The 25,475-nt window shown below is 46.1% G+C and overlaps 2 protein-coding genes across 2 annotated transcripts; both read left to right on the top strand.

The window, feature by feature from the left end:
* The first annotated feature begins 332 nt into the window (after positions 1-332).
* Positions 333-4,398, top strand: LOC148507474 (plasminogen activator inhibitor 1-like). The gene is made up of 9 exons (XM_088446055.1): positions 333-425; positions 934-1,178; positions 1,664-1,891; positions 2,016-2,210; positions 2,339-2,537; positions 2,646-2,746; positions 2,857-2,943; positions 3,320-3,403; positions 4,025-4,398. The coding sequence occupies exons 1-9, from the start codon at positions 409-411 to the stop codon at positions 4,060-4,062; spliced, it is 1,194 nt and encodes a 397-aa protein (XP_088302181.1). The 5' UTR covers positions 333-408; the 3' UTR covers positions 4,063-4,398.
* Positions 4,399-21,036: 16,638 nt separating this feature from the next.
* Positions 21,037-25,070, top strand: LOC148507473 (plasminogen activator inhibitor 1-like). Its single transcript, XM_088446054.1, has 9 exons — positions 21,037-21,129; positions 21,638-21,882; positions 22,368-22,595; positions 22,720-22,914; positions 23,043-23,241; positions 23,350-23,450; positions 23,561-23,647; positions 24,024-24,107; positions 24,729-25,070. The coding sequence occupies exons 1-9, from the start codon at positions 21,113-21,115 to the stop codon at positions 24,764-24,766; spliced, it is 1,194 nt and encodes a 397-aa protein (XP_088302180.1). The 5' UTR covers positions 21,037-21,112; the 3' UTR covers positions 24,767-25,070.
* The last annotated feature ends 405 nt before the right edge of the window (positions 25,071-25,475 follow it).

The raw sequence follows: 25,475 nt of genomic DNA, 5'->3' as shown, positions 1-25,475 counted from the left end.
TTCTGTACAATGGACAGTATGGAGTTTACTTATACCCTGCCCAACATCGCCCAGTAAACAAACAGTGGTATAACATTGTATACGGGGATATAATAACTGTCTAGCTAGTGCTACACACTTATTCCAGTGATGTCACACTGACTGACAGATTCCTAAGTATGGATGTATGAACACACACACACACAGGAGACTGCTGTTATTATTCACATCTGGGAATGTAGACAGGACACGAGGTTTCCTCATGTTATTGGGAAACACCTCCCGGGGGTGGCTGGAGGCTGAGTGTGTATAAATTCAGGGCTGGGACAGGCTCTAACACACAGCAGCTGCAGACACTGGCCTGAGAGCGCATTGTATACTGTAGTTATACTGCCCAGGAGTCTATTACCCACATTCTATTACAGAGAAATGACCTGCAATATGAGGTGAGTATCCGGATCTGATCTCAGAACTAGGATATAGGTTCCAGCTCTGCATAGAGAGACATACTGTGCCTCCCTGCAATATAGATGCATCAAAGCCTTGGGGGTAAATTTACTAAGATGGGAGTTCTATTTAGAAGTGATGTTGCCCATAGCAACCAATCAGATTCCAAGTATTATCTTCTAGAAGGTGCTAGATAAATGAGAAGTAGAATCTGATTGGTTGCTATGGGCAACATCACTTTTAAATAGAACTCCCATCTTAGTAAATTTACCCCTTGGAGAGAGATAAAGTGAAGTTGCCCAAAGCAACTAATCAGCTTCTACCTATCATTGCGCAGACCGTGCTAGATAAATGACAGAAGCTGATTGGTTGTCTTGAGCAACTTCATCGCTCTCCACTGCTTGATACAGTTCCCCCTATAGTTCTATTTATATGATGTTACTGCATGCTCTTACGCATCGGGAGCTCATTCATAGGGTGCCAACTCATCTGCCCTTCTGTCCACAGGCTGTTGGTACTTGTTCTGTTGGCATGCACCACTGCAGCCATCCGCCCCATGTCCCTCGAGCATGTGGCCCGCAGAGACGCCAGCTTTGGGGTGCGTTTGTTCCAGGAGGTCCTGCAGGAACACAAAGAAAAGAATTTGGGGTTCTCGCCATATGGGGCATCCTCTGCTCTGAACATTCTGCAGTTGGGGGCGGCCGGAGGGTCATTGGAACAACTGCGCAAGAGCCTGAATTATGGATATTCCAGTAAGAGGGAGTTTGATGTTATTTGAGGTTTTGTTTAGTTCTAAGATACTTTTCTTTATTTTGCGTTTAATAGTCAAGTAACAATTTTTCATATATTTTTGTTTTATGTTTATTTTGTCGCGCCAGATTTTATGACTTCTGACCATATTGTAAAATAACATGTTTGCATCATAGCATCCTATGGATGGTAAATGTACTGTGCTGCAATTTATCTCGGGCCGTACCAGAATTTATGAAGCTGGTTTATAAAAAGCCGCATTATCTTACAAAGATAAGGAATAAGCGATTACCTATACAAATTGCAGACAGCGCCATCGTCATCATATCATACTGTACATGCCTCTGTCACACGTGCAGGTTTATTCAGTATGGATGGAGCCAAAGATACAGCGACGTTAATCCATCTGGCAGACGCTATTTCTAGATTGCATTGGTTGGAATTGGGTGTAAATCTTCCAATAATCATTGTACTCATGTCCCCTCAGAGCGGACGGTGTCTGCAATGCTCCGGAGACTGAGAGAAGCCATCGCTGGTGACACCAGTTCTATACACGTTGCAGATGGACTGTTTGTGCAACGGGGCCTTAGCTTAACCCCGGGCTTCCTGCAAAGATTTCACGCTACCTTCCAGCGCCATGTGACCCAAGTCAACTTCACCGAACCATCGCAGGCCAGGGACATCCTGAACCAATGGGTGGAGGACCAAACAGATGGTAAGCTTGGGGGCAAAGGAGCCAATCTGAGGTCTGGCAGGGTTAAAAACTAAATGACTCTCTCTCTGCTTCCTTCTGCTCCTTCACATCATTGTGATTTGTGTCTTCTCTGCGTATCTTCTAGGGATGATCCAGGACTTGTTGGGAAGTAACTCCATTCCACCACTCACCCGACTGGTTCTACTCAGCGCCGTGCATTTTAATGGAAAGTGGGCCATCCCGTTCCCAGAGAAAGCCACTCACAGGAGGCCATTTTACCGATCAGATGGGTCTCAGGTGCAAACGCCAATGATGGCCAACACCGCCAAGTACAACTACAGTAAGTGTCTACTTATTGGATACGAGGAGGCGTGGACAATGCAACAGCATGCTAATCAATTAACATTGCTGATTAATTAGAATCAACTAACTGCTGGATAATCATGATTATGGTCATTCTTTCCTCAGGCGAGTTTGAAACCCCAGAGGGAGAGTTTTACGATGTCATCGAGCTCCCGTATGAAGGGGAGGAACTCAGCATGTTGATAGCAGCTCCATACGAGAAAGGGGTGCCCTTGTCCGCCATCACCGACATCCTGACACCCAAGCTCATCCTACAATGGAAAGCCAGCATGAAGCGATCAACTCGCCTCCTTGTGTTGCCCAAGTAAGGAGAACGCCATCACATGGCGCGAAGACACAATTCCATTAAACTTATGTCCATGTAATTTTTGTAACTTTCCTTTTGACATGATTATCTCCCTGGTGTCCCCAGGTTCTCTCTGGTGAGTGAAGTGAATCTGAAGAGTCCACTTGAGCATCTCGGCATCACGGACATTTTCTCGGAAGAGAGAGCCGACTTTAGACGGCTATCCTGTGAGTATTCAGACGTAAAGCGAAGAATAGACCAGTAGGCGTCTTCAAGGATGTGGTTGGATGGTGGCTTGGTCTCATTCTCACAATGTAACCATCTGTTTGTTTTTTAGATGAAAGGCCGCTGTATGTGTCAGAAGCATTCCAGAAAATCAGGGTCGAGGTAACAGAGAGTGGAACAAGAGCATCGGCTGCAACAGGTGAGAGACCGTCCCTTCCAGGAGCTGAAGCCCATCTCAGTTTGGGACAGCAGAAGTAAAAAAATGGTGGATATAAGAGAGATGAGAATAATTGAGGGGAAAGCTGAGAAAATATAGGGTTATATGAAATGCATAACATAGCATAGCACCAGGAAACCCGACAGATTAAATTTGAGTAAGGGAAAAGGTAACAGTCAAATAGAGATTATCCAAGACAGCCCTGAAAGCATTGCATGCATTGTATTTCTAGGTGTTACTTAGATGGGGACGTATTAAGATATAGTAAAATGATCTAACGTGGTATAACTATTACTGCATCTGTGCAATCTGTGAGGGTTAGAAAAAATGTGTGCTCAATCCCTTAATGTCCCTGCAGCTGCAATTTTCCTGGCCCGAATGTCCCCTCTCGAGGTCATCATGGATCGTCCATTCTTGTTCCTCATCAGGCACAATCCGACAGGTGAGCTCTTTAATATAAGATCTAGTCACTGCACACTGAGGCACTAGCATGCATTTATAACACGCATGGACCTATCCCAATGATATTTGCCCGATACCTGCAAATAGTAGGTTAAACCATTTTGGCTGCTGAATTAATTTTCATATCAATGCAGCCAATCCGTTTGCCAGGAACTAGTGACATCATGCCTTAAGGCGCTTCATGCCTCAGTGATGTCACTCGTTTCTCGTCTGCAGAACTTCTGCTGCCAATGTGCTTAGGTGACAGGTACCTTTTAAGATTAAGGGGTCTATTTACTAAGCAGTGTTAGGAGACAGAGTGAAAAGTGTGTCATCTCCTAACTGTCATTTTTCAAACACAGCCTGTGAGATGGCAGTTAGTAGCTGATTGGCTGGTACCTTATCACTTTTCACTCTGTCTCCTAACACTGCTTAGTAAATAGACCCCATAATGACCAAGTCCCTTTCAGCAATAAATCAATACATATTTACAAGCCATATATGGTTTCCACACAGCTACATGAATAAAAAGTTAACTTTACAGCTAAAGGAGCAACCACAATATTTAATTTGTAGTGTACAAAGCTGTCACACACTCATAACTTCTAATTATTTCTTTTAGGTGCCTTGCTGTTTATGGGACAAGTTATGGAGCCCTGAACCTAGCGCCATCTAGTGCCAACATTCAGTACCTCACCTTCTCCACCTTTGACAAGAGCCGGCGGAAGTCACCTGAGTCAAAGCCCTTTTGTTCTACGGGGTGGAGAGGCTTAAAAGACTACTGGGGGTGGGGTGAACAAGGAGACTCACGGGTAGTATGAATGAGTACAATGCAGCATCAGTGTAACAAGCAATGCAAGAGAGTATGGAGCGTGTGAGCGTAGTGTAAACTATTGTGACAATTAGAGAATATACTATAAAGAGTTCTAGAGCTGGATATGTTGTTTTTTTTTAAATCTTTATATCTGGTGTATTTAATAAATATATTTATTTATATTTTAAATTGTCTATGTCTTACATATTGCATGCATAAGTGAGGAGCCGTTGTCCCATCTTGGTGTCACTTGTTAAGGGGCCACCCTGGGATCATGACAGTGCGGGATAAATGACAGTACAGGATAAATGACAGTATGGGATAAATGACAGTGCGGGATAAGTGACAGTGCAGGATAAATGACAGTGCAGGATAAGTAACAGTGCGGGATAAGTGACAGTGCGGGATAAGTGACAGTGCGGGATAAATGACAGTGCAGGATAAGTGACAGTGCGGGATAAGTGACAGTGCGGGATAAATGACAATGCGGGATAAGAGACAGTACGGGATAAGTGACAGTGCAGGATAAGTGACAGTGCGGGATAAATGAGAGTGCGGGATAAGTGACAGTGCGGGATAAATGACAGTGCGGGATAAGTGACAGTGCGGGATAAGTGACAGTACGGGATAAGTGACAGTACGGGATAAATGACAGTACGGGATAAATGACAGTACGGGATAAGTGACAGTGCGGTATAAGTGACAGTGCGGGATAAATGACAGTGCGGGATAAATGACAGTACGGGATAAATAACAGTGTGGGATAAATTACATTACGGGATAAATTACAGTGCAGGATAAGTGACAGTGTGGGATAAGTGACAGTGCGGGATAAATGACAGTGCGGGATAAGTGACAGTGCGGGATAAATGACAGTGCGGGATAAATGACAGTACGGGATAAATAACAGTGTGGGATAAATTACAGTATGGGATAAATTACAGTGCGGGATAAGTGACAGTGCGGGATAAGTGACAGTGTGGGATAAGTGACAGTGCGGGATAAATTACAGTACGGGATAAATTACAGTGCAGGAAAAGTGACAGTGTGGGATAAGTGACAGTGCGGGATAAGTGACAGTGCGGGATAAGTGACAGTGCGGGATAAGTGACAGTACGGGATAAATTACAGTGCAGGATAAGTGACAGTGCGGGATAAGTGACAGTGCGGGATAAGTGACAGTTCGAGATAAGTGACAGTGCGGGATAAATTACAGTACGGGATAAATTACAGTACGGGATAAATGACAGTATGGGATAAATGACAGTACGGGATAAATTACAGTGCGGGATAAATGACAGTGCAGGATACGTGACAGTGTGGGATAACTGACAGTGCGGGATAAGTGACAGTGACAGTAGAAGCTGATTGGGTGCTATGCAAAATTTCTTCACTTAATCTCTCTCTAAGGTTTGATACACCTCTCCCTAAATCTCCTCCTCATTTGTTGCTCACAGAGTAACGTGGAAAGACCAGTGCAAGTGATTGCATTTAATGGGATACTTATGCATACAGCAAAAATGGAAAAATAAAATAAAAATAAATGAATAGATCACACTACATAAATCATATAAATATAAATATGGAATAAAAATAAGTAAAAAACGAAAAACAATATTATATTAAAGAGTAAACTAAATCATAAAAGCTACAGGCAGGTACAATATACATTCCCTCAGAAAGGAGGCTGAGTCCCTTAACCTTGGTAACAGACCCACTGAACATTCACACTTGTGGTCCTTGTTGTACTATGACAGCTGGGGTCCTAGAACAGATGTACACTGACACCTGGAGTCCTAGAACAGACGTACACTGACACCTGGAGTCTTAGAACAGATGTACACTGAAACCTGGAGTCCTAGAACAGATGTACACTGACACCTGGAGTCTTAGAACAGACGTACACTGACAGCTGTGCTCCTAGAAAAGATGTACACTGACACCTGGAGTCCTAGAACAGTTATACACTGACACCTGGAGTCCTAGGGTTTGATTCAGCAAGGAACACAGTTGCTTATTCGCACGCAATCAGTCGATTGTTGCGTACTGAGACCAGGACAGTGATCGCAGAGTATACGCAGACCCATGGCAGAGTGATTGACAGGAAGTGCCGTTTGTGGGTGGTGATGGGGGGTGGTCGGGAGAACGCAGACGTGCCAGTGCATTTCAACGTCGTTGCAGGGGCGTGCATAAAATAGCCACTGCGATACCAGATGCGATGCCGCCTGAGGCCTCATAGCATGCGCTGAAGTAAGCAACTCCCGAGTAAGGTCAGGGCTTCATTAACTGTCCGATGTTACCGTTTGTTTCTTTGTGTTGGCCAAGTATACGGATGTGACTAAGGGGAAGTGGGCGTCCTTATGTCAGGCTGTGATTGCAATGCGAATGCAAACATTTACAAATCACAGCTGATATTAGCAACTGCGTTGCGTGCGTATAAGCAGAAAAGCGATCCATAGTGAATCAGGCCCCTAGAACAGATGTACACTGATAGCTGTGGTCCTAGAAGTAGAACCGATGTACACTGACACCTGGGATCCTAGAAGTAGAACAGATGTACACTGACACCTGGGATCCTAGAAGTAGAACAGATGTACAGTGACACCTGGGATCCTAGAAGTAGAACAGATGTACACTGACACCTGGGATCCTAGAAGTAGAACAGATGTACACTGACACCTGGGATCCTAGAACTGATGTACACTGACACCTGGGATCCTAGGAGTAGAACAGATGTACACTGACACCTGGGATCCTAGAAGTAGAACAGATGTACACTGACACCTGGGATCCTAGAACAGATGTACACTGACACCTGGGATCCTAGAACTGATGTACACTGACACCTGGGATCCTAGAAGTAGAACAGATGTACACTGACACCTGGGATCCTAGAACAGATGTACACTGACACCTGGGATCCTAGAACTGATGTACACTGACACCTGGGATCCTAGAAGTAGAACAGATGTACACTGACACCTGGGATCCTAGAAGTAGAACAGATGTACACTGACACCTGGGATCCTAGAAGTAGAACAGATGTACACTGACACCTGGGATCCTAGAAGTAGAACAGATGTACACTGACACCTGGGATCCTAGAAGTAGAACAGATGTACACTGACACCTGGGATCCTAGAAGTAGAACAGATGTACACTGACACCTGGGATCCTAGAAGTAGAACCGATGTACACTGACACCTGGGATCCTAGAAGTAGAACCGATGTACACTGACACCTGGGATCCTAGAAGAAGAACTGATGTACACTGACACCTGGGATCCTAGAAGTAGAACAGATGTACACTGACACCTGGGATCCTAGAAGTAAAACAGATGTACACTGACACCTGGGATCCTAGAAGTAGAACCGATGTACACTGACACCTGGGATCCTAGAAGTAGAACAGATCTACACTGACACCTGGGATCCTAGAAGTAGAACAAATGTACACTGACACCTGGGATCCAAGAAGTAGAACAGATGTACACTGACAGCTGTGGTCCTAGAAGTTGAACACATGTACACTGACACCTGTGGTCCTAGAACAGATGTACACTGACATCTTTTCTAGGGGGACTGGGAGCGGCACCCGATTTTCGGGAGGCTCCCGGCCGAATTGGGAGAGTAGGTAAGTATGGTCAGAACAAAATATAGTTTTAGTGCCTCTGACCTAGATCAGGCTGTCAAATGTCTCTCACAATTATGGTGAAATATTGGCAGTTTCAGTAGTTTAGCACTGAGTAATTTCCATGTAAGAGGAACCCGTTCCCTCATCTATCTATACAATAAAATAAAGTCCCTGGTAGGCGTCTGTCTGTGTTCCGACTAATCTCGAGAAGCACTGGACATACTTTGATGCAGTTGTCACTATTCTATAGAGCATTTGGTGAGGAAGGTTTAGGTGTATGACACATTAATGTATGACATAAGGGAGCAGAGCAGTGATGATATTAGTGAAGCAAGTCCATGAAAAAAAACAGACGTCCGAGAGCTTTCTTGGCTCACGATGCCAAAACCGATACATCACAACGATGGACTTTAATTTATACTGGGTAGAGATTGATATGTATTATCCAGTTTCTCCAGAAAAATTGCTGTTAGCCCTGTTTACTGACACTGAGGATTAGGGTTAGGCACTAGAGAAGGAGGGGTAGGTTTAGGGTACAGGGAGGGGGAGGTTAGGTTAGGCACTAGAGGGAGATGTTAGGTTAAGGCATCAAGGAGGGAGGATTAGGGTAGGGAGAGGGGGAGGGTCAGGGTAGGGAGAGGGGGAGGTTTAGGATACCATCCAACAAAGTGTCGGTATTCTAACCCTGTCGGGATGCCGGCGTCTGGATTCTGACCGCCAGGATTCCAAGTGCCAGCATCCCGTACCCATCCTGTTCTCAACATACAATAACCTTCTCAATAGAACATATAAAGAAATAGCAGAATGGATTAGTACTCAGCATACTAGCAATAACCCAGACTGATCAGTCACACACTGTAAGGTTGAACATTTCAGACTTTAGCAGAGCAATTATCTTCAGCACTCAGTAATACTTATATATACTTATACTTATACTTATATATCAGTCCTTAGTGCACTTTTAATCACCTCTCTTATATCTTTATCAAAATGGCTTCCTCTCTCTCTTTTTGCAGACTAACAGACTCAGGGCCTCATTCAGCAGTGCACTGAGCCCTGCCCCCATCCAGCCGCATCCTGTCAATCATGCTGCGGCTTGGGGGGACTGCGAGCGATCTCGCAGAGGGAGACCTGCTCATGTGCAGGTCTCTCACAATCGATGTTGTATGAAAACCATCGGGTTTGCCTACAGCTCTGAATCAGGCCCAATGGTCACTTTGTCCAATATACCAAATGACCCCAATTGCGTGCAACATATTGCAAAGAACATTGCAGAAAGCTACCCCCACTTACAAGATGCCAGCCATCTGTTATAGAGAACCCCTCATTTGCCAGTCTTATATTGCACAGAGCACCCCTAATTGGCAACCGTATCCCCTTAAATTCCAGTCACATAGAGCCTGATTCAGCGTTGTATGGTATTTGCAAAGCTGCTGTGCCTTTGGATGCAGTAGATGTGAAAAAATTGCTAATGCCGCAGGAGGCTTCTAAAGACAAAAGATGCCCACTGATGGCATTGCATGTCTTAGTTCTGCATCCGGTTTGCGTTCAACTCTGTAACAGGCCCATAGCACTTTACAGAGAATATCTTACCATTCACACCTGTCCTTGCCCCAGTGGAGCTTACAATCTATATTCCCTACCACATGCTCGCAAACATACACACTATGGTCAATTTTGAGGGGAACCAATTAACCTACCAGTATATTTTTGGAGTGTGGGAGGAAACCGGAGTACCCGGAGGAAACCCACGCAAGCACAGGGAGAATATACAAACTCCGCACAGTTAGGGCCGTAGTGGGAATCAAACCCACGACCTCAGTGCTGTGAGGCGGTAACGCTAACCAGTATGTGTGCGCTATATAAATAACTGGTAATAAATAATAAATAAATATTGTGTAGAATCCACCTGACAATTTACAGAGAGCCCCTAACCCCAGACATGTACCAGTCAGTGCCCTCTTCTGAATCTCCAAAAACTACTGCGTCACTCTCTAGATGTTCCAGGGTTATATATGGATTATTAGTACTAAAAGACCCTACAAGCGATATGAAGGTGCTGGGACGCTACTGGGTAAAAATGCTGCTTTATTAGTAAATTTGCAACTGGAAGCCAAGTCTGTGCTCCCAGCAAATTGTTAATGTAAGGTCGGCTCACACATGAGCAAAGGGCACCAGGACTGGCTGGTGAAGGCTGTGAGTCTCCTCTAACCACTGCTACCCAGCATCTGCAATACTGGGTAGCAACAATAGAAAATGAATAGCAGCAATAGAAAATGAATAGCAGCAATAGCAATAGCAGCAATAGAAAGCCTGTACTATCTCCGGATATTGCTAATTAGAGGGGGTGATTGGGCCACTTACAGGAGCTTACTCAGAGGCGGCCGTACGGTCTACGACCGCATGGCCGCCTCAATGTTTTGCCAGTGCGCATGCGCACGAGGGAGCCGGCTCCCTCGTGCGCATGCGTGAGACCCGCTACGACCGACAGCGCTGGTCGTAGCGGGTCCCTTTCCAAAGGGGGTGAGCTGTCGATGTTGATTGACAGCTCGCCCCGTTTGGAAAGCGGGCCGGGGGGGTGGCAGCCCAAACGGAGGCGTTCCTATGGGAACGCCTGACATTTGGGGGAGGCCCCACTGACATCACTAGTGATGTCAGTGGAGAGCTTCCGGCTCTGACAGAGCCAGAAGCTCTCCGGGGCTTACGACAAGTGAGACCCTACCCTAGGGTCTCGTCGTAAGCCCCGATGGTCACGATGGTCTCTGACCATCGCGACCATCACCCGAGCGGTCGTTAGAGCTGTGGGTGTTAACCCACAGCCTAACGACCGCAACAGAGGCGGGCGGTCAGGATGCAAGTGGCCGCCCAGTTTCTGAGCGACCGCTTGCATCCTCCGACCGCCTCTGAATGAGGCCCACAGTGCAGGTGGAAAGTATTGTTTGTGAAAGTGAATGGCACAGCAGATATTTACCGGTCAATACATTTCATTATCCCATGAAAGGAAAAGTTACAAAACTTTCAACAGGGGGGGGGTGAGAAAGTTACGGACAGACTGATCATGCTGGCCAGGGTGACACATAGCGAGATATTCAGTACACCATAGACTGATGCAGATTTTTTATGCCTGATTCAGAATATAAATGTGGGAATGAGGTGATTCGAAGAGAGATTCCCCATAAGGTACTGTCACACGATGGGGGTTTGACAGTCCTGTCTGTATGACAGTCGGTGACTCAAGACATCTCCCCCCCCCCTTCCAAAACTTTCCATTTAGTTATATCCAAAACTGAGAATGCGGTAATGGTCTTCCATGCACTCTCTTCATTTGTATTAGTCAGCTTCCTACACACCACAAAAACCTTTTTTTGTAGCTCTCATCATAAATAGCCAGACTGGGATCACTATTAAAAGAATATCACATCTATCTCCTAGGACACATTTAGTGAGTGGGCTTTCTAAAATTCTGCATAGAGTTGTCAACGATTTAAAAATAAGTTTCTTTCGAAGCCTCCTGAGCACATCACAAACGGTAATGTACACTGGGAAAACTGGGAGCAGTGGGGCTGAATAGGTTTGTATAAGAATTAATGGGATTTATTTAGGTTCCACTATTAACAACGTTGGATGTAACGTAATCATAAGCAAACAATTATATTTGTCTTGTGTACATAAAAAAAGATACTTTGTATATAACAGTTAATATGTCTAGACGATAAATCCCATTCCTTTTTATACTCACCTATTCAGCGGCCACTGCTCCTATGTTTCCTAGCATAAATTTTAGAAGTGGGGGGGGGGGAACACATTTAAATTGTAAGGGCTGCAGGATAGTGTAATAAGGCAAGCTGCCACCCGTATATTTATCCACAGTTTTACAAATGGTAATGTGCAAATGGACCTTAATGCACTATGGGCCTGATTCAGAGGCGCTCGCAAAAAGCGAGCGCTCACTCTGAATCAGGGCGACCGGGTCTGAATCAGGCCCTATGGTCCCCGTCCCACTGTGTTTTCCTAAAACTGGCTTATAATCATAGTTATTATGGAATATTCAGGAGAATGTAAGATTAGAGGCAGTGCTCCCGGGTTGGGTATGGGAGGCTGGCAGTCGGGAGGTCGGGTGTCAAAACACCGACAGCGGCTTCCCAATGCTTAGAATCCCAACGGGGCTCTGTAAGTATACTAACCCTTCCCCCTTCACCCCCTAACCCGAACCCTCCATTCCTGCATTTTAATCCTAGCCCTCCCCTCCCGTACTCTAAACCAAACCCTCCCCGTTAGTGCATAATCCTAACCCTCCGCCCTTAGTGCCTAATCCTAACCCTCCCCACTTAGTGCCTAACCCCCCCCAGTGGTGCTTAAACCTATCCCCCCTTTTCTGCATCCTAACCCTAACCTCTCCGCTATACTCAAATTCGGGATGCCGGCTGTCGGGATTCTGGCATCGGCATCTCAACTGATGTCGGGATTCCGGCGCCAGTGTTCTGGCCACGGGTCGGTACTCCAGCGCCAGGATTTTGACAGCCGGCATCAGGTTAGGCGGCCAATTAACTACCTCCTCCCAACTCCAAAAAAAAGAAGGCAATTCTCCTACACAGGCGACGTGAGCAGGAACATGTCTTGATGACACAAGACGTGTCACCCAGCACGCTGGTCTCTGTGGTGACTGAGAGATTGATTCAGAGTTGGACACAATTTTCCTCTAAGCGCAATCCTGATATTAAGGGGTCTATTCAGGGCCGTAGCTAGGGTAGTGCGGCCGGTGCCATCGCACAGGGCACCACAGGTCAGGGGGCGCTGTTTGGGCCTGTAATATTTCTGTTTATTATCATTCTTGCTTGTAGCTTCCTCTTATTTCATCCCCAGCATCATCTGGCCTCTCCTATCTCTTCCCTGGCCCTTCCCCATTAAACCATGGCCCTTTTTTGGGTGCATTATGTCCCTTTGAAAAATGAGAAGGACGCCAATGCTCTTTCTGGCGCAGGGTACCAAAAAATCTAGTTACGGCTCTGGGTCTAGTTACTAAGCAGTGTTAGGAGACAGTGAAAAGTGATAAGGTACCAGCCAATCAGCTCCCAACTGTCATCTCACAGGCTGTGTTTGAAAAATGACAGTAGGAAGCTGATTGGCTGGTACCTTATCACTTTTCACTCTGTCTCCTAACACTGCTTAGTAACTAGACCCCTAAATCACATAGGCCCTCATTCAGAGCCACTCGCTAGCGGCAGTACGCTCGTTCCGAGCGATGTTCGCACATCTGCGCATGCGTACGGTTTTTAGTACGCATGCGCGAACCAGTCAGTGCGGCCGAAAATCGTTGGTACGCAATATAGCGAGGGCCTGCTATTTTGAGTGACAGAATGAGGCGTATGTGGGTGGTAACAGGGGAAGGTGCTTGAAAACGGGGAGTGGAGATCCGAACGCAGGCGTGCTTAAAGGTCAAAACGGGCGTTTTAAGGGAGTGCATAATTAATACAGCAGCGTCATTGACCACGTCACTTGGTTTTTTTTAACTCAGAACTGCTCGCAAAATAGCGGTTGAAAACACCAACCACAAGAATAGCGAGCAGTTCATACGCTGTACGATGTACTCGATTAATCTAATAAATAGCGGACATGACGTATGGTGCGTGCGGCCAGGGGGCGTTTTTATCAAATAAACGAGCGTATGTTTTGCTCGCTCGTTCAGACTTAGAGGTGGGAACAGACTGCAATTTGCGAACGGATCATTTGAATAGCCACCCTTTGTTTTTGAACGAACGACCACAAATAGCGAACGGCTCTGAATCAGGCCCATAGATCACAGTTGCAGTTAGAACATATTTGGGGATGTCTTGGATGCGCTCAGGCATTCAGATGCGACCCAGTGCTGTCTTCATCAGCAGCTTGCAACTTGCGAAAAAGATTTCAGTACCTGCAAGTTATGTCCCTCCAAATGAGTAGCCATTTTTGTACACAATTGGCATTAACACTTACTGCATATTTACTAACGTTATTTCTCTCCTCTCCGTGTGAGAGGAGCTACAGCCGACCGCTACCTCATTAGGCCCTATGTCATTAAAACAAGGCAATTTGCATCATTTTATCTCCTCCCCCTTCCTACGGACCTGCGATTCCCGGTATAACAGGAAGTGGGCGGGATGCGGGAGATCCACCCACCCTTCCAGGGGTCCGGGGGACTATCCAAAAAATTGTGAGTCTCTCGTACCTTTCGGCAGTGTAAGTATGGCATACTGTACTTTGTCCTGTGTCTACACGCTGTCTCCAAGTCCCTCCAGGCCCCCTTACGGTGCAGGGAGCCGTCAGCGCAGAATGCAGCGAGTCGCCAGAGCAAAAGACACACGTCGCAATTAAAAAAAAAAAATAACTACTTGCATTGGTCGTTAAGTACGTAAATGAGGTCCTGAGTGAGTAAGTAGTGTCCTGTGTCATCAGTGGCATAAAGACGCAATAAGCATGACCGTATGCACTGCGCTAACCACGTGATGATAGTAGTAATGAGGTCACCAGGTCACATCTACCACATTACCACCCTTTTATTCCTGCCCCCACATCTCCAGTATGATACTTCCATACGTTTCCAGGAAAATATTGGGACTATCCCTGGAATTTAGAAACAGCTGGTAACCATGGCTGCAAATTTGCATCCATCAGACAACTTCCTGTCCTGGATCCTGTTGTTTCTGTTTTCCTTACACCCCCCCCCCCCCCCTTCTCATCCACCCTCTTCCCAGTTTTTCTGCATTGTTTCATCGCCCACAAAGAATTTACTCTAATTCCAGCGCTCCTTCCGGGACCCATTATCCCTAATACGTCAGCAGTTTTCAATTTCTCTTTTATTCTTTCTCCCGGCCCCTCTTCCCACCTCTTGTAAATCGTATTGCAAAAATGATGGATGGTTCTGAATAATGCAGAAGCCATATGCCAGGTATCTGAGCGGTGTGCTGGGCACGTAAATAATAATTTATTTATGTGCAGGAGTGTATTCAGGGCATAGCAACTACAAGCACCGTGCTGCCCCAGGTGTCACTTTTACAGACGTAGTTGTAGAGATAATACAGTACATGATTAGGTGGAGCCAGACTTTAAATAAAGTCCAGTTTTCGTCTCATTTTCACTACCAGGAATGTGGGGTCATGATGTCACGTGTGCTGCAAAGAATAGGGAGCCAGGAGCTGGCAGCTGGGTGCATGTTGAGGATAGCCGGGCGCATCCTGGGGCGTGCAATCAGTGCTGCTGCTGGGCTATGTGGGTGGCACCACTGTTGCCCCACAGCCCTTGTGTTAGGCTAGCAGGGAATCTGGAATGGCACTCTACAGCCAGGGCCGGATTGAGGGCCACATGGGCCTGGAGCTGAAAATGACCAAGGGCCTATTATGAGAAGAGAGGAGGTGTGACCAGTGCTGTGTGGGTGTGGCCAGTGCCATGTGGGCATGTACACCCTTATACTCTCAGACCCAATGTCTCCCTAAATATGTAAAAGAAAAAAATGCTTAATTTTGCGAGGTAAATAGAAATACAATTTTTATACTTATGATTTATGGCTGACTGTGTGGAGAGCAGATGGCCAGTCAACATCATGTTGTCATGACAATGGGCCTATTTTTATGTGGAGGCCTGGAGCTGTAGCTCCATCCGCCCCATTGTTAATCTGGCCCTGTCTACAGCCAGTATCACTGCGGCAGTACCGGCCATGAGGCCATTGGACACTACATGCAGGGACTCTGCCTCGTGTATGGCTGCCTGGAGCATCTTGGAAGACGCCCCTGAGCGCTGTTGCACTTCCAGATGCTGGCAGCCCTGCCCCCTTTGTGCATGACCTCATATCATTCGCAAAGGGCGTGCGTGGGGGCGCGCCACAGGGCACTGTTAAGTCCTGCTACGGACCTGGGTGCATCCTTAGAGCACATGGCGTGCCTTCAGGTACCCTCAGTAGTAGCCGTGGGTGGCACCCCCTTGTACTTGTGCCTTCGGCGGCGGCCTGGTCACACCACCCTTGCCCTCAGTGATGACAAGGGTTCCTAGTGACTTACTAAGCTGCATTTGGCCGCCTACCTGTAACATTCCTGCTGCACACAGACCAGGGGTGAGATGTATCAAGCATCGCATTTTGCATGCATCCCGCCAGTAATCATATGCATGCCGGCGTAAATAACGTTGGTATGCATGGATAAAATTGTAAAGGACAACTGTCCTTTGCGGGAGGGGGGCTTCAGGGTTTATGGCAGAGAAGTCCCTCTGGCGTCCTACTGCGATTGAGCCGTGGGGGGGCGGGGGGCTTCTGGAAGGGATCTGATTGGATTCCTCCCAGGGGGGAATTGAGAATAGAAGCCAATAGGCATCTTTTGGGCAATGCTAACTAAAGATGGCATTGCCCGCCGCATCCAAGCCCCGAAATGTATCGCATTCCTCACCCTGGTGCATATGAGGTGAGCGGCCAAACCTCTGAAAACGTGGTTTGACGGCAAAAAATGCATTAGTGTATCCTGTCCCTGGCCAGTAAAAGGCCACTTCAATGCTCCAAGAATTAACTGTGGGATCGGTATGGAATACTGCCGGACACATGTCCCGACGGCGGAAGACCGGCAGTGAAGATCCCGACAAGTAAGTATTTTATCTATTACTAACCTAACTCCCCCCTCCCTAACTCTAATCCTCCCTTAGGGGTGCCTAACCCTAACCCCCCAATAAGTGCCTAAACCTAACCCCTCCTTAGCCTAGCCTAAACCTTACCCTAAGTCCCCACCCCGGGAGCCCCTAACCTACCCCCCCCACCCCCCGCGCGTGGCTGTCCGCGCCCGGCTTACCTTCGATCGGTATACCGGGTGCCGGGCTCCCACCGTAGGTAAAATGATGCCTGTCATTAGACCCCTTCCGGGATTAGACAGTCGGGAAACCGCCGGTCGGCATTCCGACCGTCGGCTTCCTGACTGCATCCCTTAACTGTAGCTCGGGTCCCACAATTATACCTTGTGGAAATTACAATACGGCCCACAAGGGGGTGCATGAAAATGTCCAGTAAGAACAAACATTACGGAACGTGCTGAGAGAGCATAGTGCATAAAAGATAACCCAGCGTAAAAAAAAAAGAAATATTTGCTAATAGCTATTAACAATTCTTTAGAAAATCAACACCACAAAATATCCCAGTGATGTCATTCACTTCTAGCCAATCAGTAGACTGCATTCTTATAACTCATCATTGTATCAGACCATGAAATGGTGCTTTCCCCGTAGGGGATAAGGGCACGTTACCATGATACCATTATTCATAATGATTTAGTCACAGGGGGCACTATTTCAAAATGATCTATGAATGATACTGAAGAATGTTTAAAAGAAACCAGACTCAGGGGTCAATTTATCAAAGAGTCAAAATGGCAGAATTTTGGTCTTTTGCATATTTATCAAAGCCCCCTTATTGGATCAGGATAATCACCGGCTGTAACAAGATGTAGCCTTCACTGGGGCACTCTGTGATGCTTCCCCTGCTGTCCTCTGATTGCTAATGCATTCTAAGGATGACGTTAACCGCATGTGGGTGGGGGGGTCCCTAGGATAAAAAAACACTTTATTAATAAATAATGTAAAGCATATATTTTTCTTTGTTATTATTACTGTTTTTTTATTCTATTGTTTTTTTTACAAATTACAGTTTATTTGATTTTTGTTTTTTTAATGGAACCTGGAACTGGAAGCCCGAGTCCAGGATTCCAGTCCCAGTGTGCATGGCGGATAAGCTCCTTGGCAACTAACTGGAGTGACAGTTGGCGAGATGGCTCTTACCGATGCTGGCTAGTGTCGCTTAAGATCTGAGCATCATTCTGCAATGAGGGGGGAATTCAATTAGCTGCGAGTTGTGTGTGAGTTTCATCTGTATATAATTTGTGCATGTGAGTTGCGATTGGCAGAATCCAGTTACCCCTGCCAGCAGCGCGACTTTGCAGAATTCACCAGAAATAACACTCGCACTTGTTTTCCATTGAGATTGACGGGTTTTGCAATTAAGTTAGTAAAACGCGTATGGAAATTGGATTGCAACATTTTTTGTTTACTAGACTCGCTTTTTTATGTGTGAACTGGGCGAGATGTACGCAGGGGCGTAGAAACTAAGGGCCTGATTCAGACCCACTCGCGAGCGGCTGTCCGCTCGCAAGTGGGTCGATGTTCTGCACTGAGCATGCGCACGACGGAGGGAGCTCCGTCGTGCGCATGCGCCAGACGCGACGAGCGAAGGACTTTCCTTCGCTCGTTGTGTCTGATCAAAGGGGGCGTGCTGTCGATGTTGATTGACAGCACGCCCCCTTTGGTGGGCGTGCCGGGGGCGTGTGCCTCCCTGACGGGGGCGTTCCTAAGGGAACGCCTACAGTCAGAAGCCGGCCCACTGACATCACTAGCTGATAGAGCCAAAATCACTCCGGGCCTCACTCCGGGCCTCAACCGCAGGCTCCGGCTCGCAGTTTCGATGGTCGCGATGGTCAAGACCATCGCGGCCATCAAACTGCACGCTTGTATAGGCTGTGGGTGGTGACCCACAGCTATACGAGCGTCCAGGAGGACGCTCCATAGTTATGGAGGACGGCCCTCATTCAGAGCGTGCGCTCTGCTCAGAGCGTACGGCTCTGAATGAGGGCCTAAATTTTTTCATGGGAGGCAAAAGACCAGGGACTGCTATAGGGCCTGGGGCACCTTTTTCTCACGGTTGTTATCTCCTTTTACGACAGTTGTAACAGGAACTGTAGATATACAAAGACTCCCAATCCTACGGTCATTTTCGTTGGCCAACCCCAGTTTCATTGTTTATTTTACTGTAAAAAATGTATTTATACATTATCAAATATTATTAATATTTACTACCAATTAGTACAATAGCTGTTAGGAAGATAAATTCAATTTTTCATCTGAAAAATTTACATTTTTCATAGTTATTATTAGTTTTTATTCTGATTTCGTTGACAGCCTAATCTCATTTGATTGGGAGTATTTTTAAATCTGTAGTCACTGTCTGACTGGTTATGGTATGTGCTATAATAGCTGGTATGTGCTACCATCTGGCGACAATGAGACGACTGCTAACGTTTTAAACCGTCCACAGGCCGCAATCACTCGCTCTCTCTGTTCCGTTGTGGTACAACATACAAGAACAGTCAATGGGAAGTGCAGCCGCCCGGGCTCGTGTGCCGGCTTATGCTTACTGCAAATTGTCATAGCACAACGAGCGGGGCTTCTAAGAAAGAAAAAAAAAAACGTTTGCAAGAAGAAATTATACGCAGAACAAACACGAAGATAACTTCATTTTTGGGAAACAGAAACGACAACAGTTGGTGAGTTAAAATAAAGCTATTATCACTTAATCCTCATTTTCATTTCATTCATCCCCACTCGCTTTTGTGTAGAGGTTCATGGGGGGTGGGCAAAACACACTCTTTGTCCACCCAACAGAAATCATGGGGGGGGCAACTGCCCTCCCCTGCTCGCCCCCCACCTGGGTGCTACGTCCCTGGCTGTACACAATGCTGATTTTACACAGATCAAGCGATTGTTTGCCATTGTGCATGCGTTTAAGCCACACTGTGCATGCGCAGCAATTGTTTTGCAATTGCGCTCGCACAGAAGATAAATTCGCAAATTGAGTGACAAGTAGTCAGCATTTGGGGGAGGTAATGAGGGGGGAGGCTCTGGAAATGCAGGCGTGTCTGACCGTTTACATGACGTTTCATGGGCGTGCGTATATTAGCCATTGTGATCTCCTTCGCAGCATGATGAGAGCCCTCTGTGCGTCAGGAGAGACGGTGTGTTTGAGGCAGGTCAGAATTGGCGCATATGCTGCGTGACTGCCTGATCTGCATCCATGTTACCGATGTTTACGCTGTTGCAGCTCGTCGGACGGATACGAGAAGGCAGCGGTGGGCGTCCCTATGCTCGGCTGTGCTTTGGAAGTCATTAGCATATTTTAGCAACTGCGATCCACGCCGGAATCGCAGCTGCAATTGCTTTAGCGTCCGCTGCTGAATCAAGCCCTCAAAGTGAAAAAGTTACATATTCACTCATTAAACTTAACCTCTAGGAAGGCGGTAATCTTGGTGATAGCAGAAGCAGAGTTCGGACCTGTATTAGCAAAGTTTATGAATTTGCGAAATATACTGTAAGGTCAGAGGTTAAGTACAGTGGGTCTCATTCAGAGCCGGATGTTATTTGCGCTTGCTCATTCAGAAAAAGGGGGTGGCTATTTAAATTAACCGTTCGCTCTTTGCGGTCTGTTGACGCCTCTAGGTCTGAACAAGCGAACAAAACACGCTGACTTTTTTTGTTAAAAACGCCCCCTGGCCGCTCGCATCATAAGTCATGTCCGCTATTTATTAGATTAATCGAGTACATCGAAAGGCGAATGAACTGCTCGCTATTCTTGTGGTTGGTTTTTCCTACCGCAATCTTGCGAGCAGTTCAGGCTAAAAGACACCCAAGTGACGTGGTCGATGACGCTGCTTTATTAATTATGCACACCCTTAAAATGCCCGTTTTGACCTTTTGGCACGCCTGCGTTCTGATCTCCACTCCCCGTTTTCAAGCACCTTCCCCTGTTACCACCCACAAACGCCTCATCCTGTCACTCAAATTAGCAGGCATTCGCTATTTTGCGAGCACACGATTTCTGGCCGCACTGACTGGTTCGCGCATGCGCATTACAACCCATACGCATGCGCAGATGTGCGAACATCGCTCGGAACGAACTAGCGCCTCTGAATGAGACCCAGTGTTAATTACATTAAAGGTGAAAGTTGGAAGTCTTATGGCAGTTTCATTTATTTATTAATTTTAACGCTTTTTATAGTTTTATCATGAGAACCATATTTTTATTCTGTACAATGGACAGTATGGAGTTTACTTATACCCTGCCCAACATCGCCCAGTAAACAAACAGTGGTATAACATTGTATACGGGGATATAATAACTGTCTAGCTAGTGCTACACACTTATTCCAGTGATGTCACACTGACTGACAGATTCCTAAGTATGGATGTATGAACACACACACACACAGGAGACTGCTGTTATTATTCACATCTGGGAATGTAGACAGGACACGAGGTTTCCTCATGTTATTGGGAAACACCTCCCGGGGGTGGCTGGAGGCTGAGTGTGTATAAATTCAGGGCTGGGACAGGCTCTAACACACAGCAGCTGCAGACACTGGCCTGAGAGCGCATTGTATACTGTAGTTATACTGCCCAGGAGTCTATTACCCACATTCTATTACAGAGAAATGACCTGCAATATGAGGTGAGTATCCGGATCTGATCTCAGAACTAGGATATAGGTTCCAGCTCTGCATAGAGAGACATACTGTGCCTCCCTGCAATATAGATGCATCAAAGCCTTGGGGGTAAATTTACTAAGATGGGAGTTCTATTTAGAAGTGATGTTGCCCATAGCAACCAATCAGATTCCAAGTATTATCTTCTAGAAGGTGCTAGATAAATGAGAAGTAGAATCTGATTGGTTGCTATGGGCAACATCACTTTTAAATAGAACTCCCATCTTAGTAAATTTACCCCTTGGAGAGAGATAAAGTGAAGTTGCCCAAAGCAACTAATCAGCTTCTACCTATCATTGCGCAGACCGTGCTAGATAAATGACAGAAGCTGATTGGTTGTCTTGAGCAACTTCATCGCTCTCCACTGCTTGATACAGTTCCCCCTATAGTTCTATTTATATGATGTTACTGCATGCTCTTACGCATCGGGAGCTCATTCATAGGGTGCCAACTCATCTGCCCTTCTGTCCACAGGCTGTTGGTACTTGTTCTGTTGGCATGCACCACTGCAGCCATCCGCCCCATGTCCCTCGAGCATGTGGCCCGCAGAGACGCCAGCTTTGGGGTGCGTTTGTTCCAGGAGGTCCTGCAGGAACACAAAGAAAAGAATTTGGGGTTCTCGCCATATGGGGCATCCTCTGCTCTGAACATTCTGCAGTTGGGGGCGGCCGGAGGGTCATTGGAACAACTGCGCAAGAGCCTGAATTATGGATATTCCGGTAAGAGGGAGTTTGATGTTATTTGAGGTTTTGTTTAGTTCTAAGATACTTTTCTTTATTTTGCGTTTAATAGTCAAGTAACAATTTTTCATATATTTTTGTTTTATGTTTATTTTGTCGCGCCAGATTTTATGACTTCTGACCATATTGTAAAATAACATGTTTGCATCATAGCATCCTATGGATGGTAAATGTACTGTGCTGCAATTTATCTCGGGCCGTACCAGAATTTATGAAGCTGGTTTATAAAAAGCCGCATTATCTTACAAAGATAAGGAATAAGCGATTACCTATACAAATTGCAGACAGCGCCATCGTCATCATATCATACTGTACATGCCTCTGTCACACGTGCAGGTTTATTCAGTATGGATGGAGCCAAAGATACAGCGACGTTAATCCATCTGGCAGACGCTATTTCTAGATTGCATTGGTTGGAATTGGGTGTAAATCTTCCAATAATCATTGTACTCATGTCCCCTCAGAGCGGACGGTGTCTGCAATGCTCCGGAGACTGAGAGAAGCCATCGCTGGTGACACCAGTTCTATACACGTTGCAGATGGACTGTTTGTGCAACGGGGCCTTAGCTTAACCCCGGGCTTCCTGCAAAGATTTCACGCTACCTTCCAGCGCCATGTGACCCAAGTCAACTTCACCGAACCATCGCAGGCCAGGGACATCCTGAACCAATGGGTGGAGGACCAAACAGATGGTAAGCTTGGGGGCAAAGGAGCCAATCTGAGGTCTGGCAGGGTTAAAAACTAAATGACTCTCTCTCTGCTTCCTTCTGCTCCTTCACATCATTGTGATTTGTGTCTTCTCTGCGTATCTTCTAGGGATGATCCAGGACTTGTTGGGAAGTAACTCCATTCCACCACTCACCCGACTGGTTCTACTCAGCGCCGTGCATTTTAATGGAAAGTGGGCCATCCCGTTCCCAGAGAAAGCCACTCACAGGAGGCCATTTTACCGATCAGATGGGTCTCAGGTGCAAACGCCAATGATGGCCAACACCGCCAAGTACAACTACAGTAAGTGTCTACTTATTGGATACGAGGAGGCGTGGACAATGCAACAGCATGCTAATCAATTAACATTGCTGATTAATTAGAATCAACTAACTGCTGGATAATCATGATTATGGTCATTCTTTCCTCAGGCGAGTTTGAAACCCCAGAGGGAGAGTTTTACGATGTCATCGAGCTCCCGTATGAAGGGGAGGAACTCAGCATGTTGATAGCAGCTCCATACGAGAAAGGGGTGCCCTTGTCCGCCATCACCGACATCCTGACACCCAAGCTCATCCTACAATGGAAAGCCAGCATGAAGCGATCAACTCGCCTCCTTGTGTTGCCCAAGTAAGGAGAACGCCATCACATGGCGCGAAGACACAATTCCATTAAACTTATGTCCATGTAATTTTTGTAACTTTCCTTTTGACATGATTATCTCCCTGGTGTCCCCAGGTTCTCTCTGGTGAGTGAAGTGAATCTGAAGAGTCCACTTGAGCATCTCGGCATCACGGACATTTTCTCGGAAGAGAGAGCCGACTTTAGACGGCTATCCTGTGAGTATTCAGACGTAAAGCGAAGAATAGACCAGTAGGCGTCTTCAAGGATGTGGTTGGATGGTGGCTTGGTCTCATTCTCACAATGTAACCATCTGTTTGTTTTTTAGATGAAAGGCCGCTGTATGTGTCAGAAGCATTCCAGAAAATCAGGGTCGAGGTAACAGAGAGTGGAACAAGAGCATCGGCTGCAACAGGTGAGAGACCGTCCCTTCCAGGAGCTGAAGCCCATCTCAGTTTGGGACAGCAGAAGTAAAAAAATGGTGGATATAAGAGAGATGAGAATAATTGAGGGGAAAGCTGAGAAAATATAGGGTTATATGAAATGCATAACATAGCATAGCACCAGGAAACCCGACAGATTAAATTTGAGTAAGGGAAAAGGTAACAGTCAAATAGAGATTATCCAAGACAGCCCTGAAAGCATTGCATGCATTGTATTTCTAGGTGTTACTTAGATGGGGACGTATTAAGATATAGTAAAATGATCTAACGTGGTATAACTATTACTGCATCTGTGCAATCTGTGAGGGTTAGAAAAAATGTGTGCTCAATCCCTTAATGTCCCTGCAGCTGCAATTTTCCTGGCCCGAATGTCCCCTCTCGAGGTCATCATGGATCGTCCATTCTTGTTCCTCATCAGGCACAATCCGACAGGTGAGCTCTTTAATATAAGATCTAGTCACTGCACACTGAGGCACTAGCATGCATTTATAACACGCATGGACCTATCCCAATGATATTTGCCCGATACCTGCAAATAGTGGGTTAAACCATTTTGGCTGCTGAATTAATTTTCATATCAATGCAGCCAATCCGTTTGCCAGGAACTAGTGACATCATGCCTTAAGGCGCTTCATGCCTCAGTGATGTCACTCGTTTCTCGTCTGCAGAACTTCTGCTGCCAATGTGCTTAGGTGACAGGTACCTTTTAAGATTAAGGGGTCTATTTACTAAGCAGTGTTAGGAGACAGAGTGAAAAGTGTGTCATCTCCTAACTGTCATTTTTCAAACACAGCCTGTGAGATGGCAGTTAGTAGCTGATTGGCTGGTACCTTATCACTTTTCACTCTGTCTCCTAACACTGCTTAGTAAATAGACCCCATAATGACCAAGTCCCTTTCAGCAATAAATCAATACATATTTACAAGCCATATATGGTTTCCACACAGCTACATGAATAAAGAGTTAACTTTACAGCTAAAGGAGCAACCACAATATTTAATTTGTAGTGTACAAAGCTGTCACACACTCATAACTTCTAATTATTTCTTTTAGGTGCCTTGCTGTTTATGGGACAAGTTATGGAGCCCTGAACCTAGCGCCATCTAGTGCCAACATTCAGTACCTCACCTTCTCCACCTTTGACAAGAGCCGGCGGAAGTCACCTGAGTCAAAGCCCTTTTGTTCTACGGGGTGGAGAGGCTTAAAAGACTACTGGGGGTGGGGTGAACAAGGAGACTCACGGGTAGTATGAATGAGTACAATGCAGCATCAGTGTAACAAGCAATGCAAGAGAGTATGGAGCGTGTGAGCGTAGTGTAAACTATTGTGACAATTAGAGAATATACTATAAAGAGTTCTAGAGCTGGATATGTTGTTTTTTTTAAAATCTTTATATCTGGTGTATTTAATAAATATATTTATTTATATTTTAAATTGTCTATGTCTTACATATTGCATGCATAAGTGAGGAGCCGTTGTCCCATCTTGGTGTCACTTGTTAAGGGGCCACCCTGGGATCATGACAGTGCGGGATAAATGACAGTACAGGATAAATGACAGTACGGGATAAATGACAGTGCGGGATAAGTGACAGTGCAGGATAAATGACAGTGCAGGATAAGTAACAGTGCGGGATAAGTGACAGTGCGGGATAAGTGACAGTGCGGGATAAATGACAGTGCAGGATAAGTGACAGTGCGGGATAAGTGACAGTGCGGGATAAATGACAATGCGGGATAAGAGACAGTACGGGATAAGTGACAGTGCAGGATAAGTGACAGTGCGGGATAAATGAGAGTG

Source organism: Taudactylus pleione, unplaced genomic scaffold (genome assembly GCF_031769625.1).
Source record: "Taudactylus pleione unplaced genomic scaffold, aTauple2 ptg000393l, whole genome shotgun sequence".
NCBI lineage: Eukaryota > Metazoa > Chordata > Amphibia > Anura > Myobatrachidae > Taudactylus > Taudactylus pleione.
This window is presented reverse-complemented; position numbering and strand designations above follow the sequence as displayed.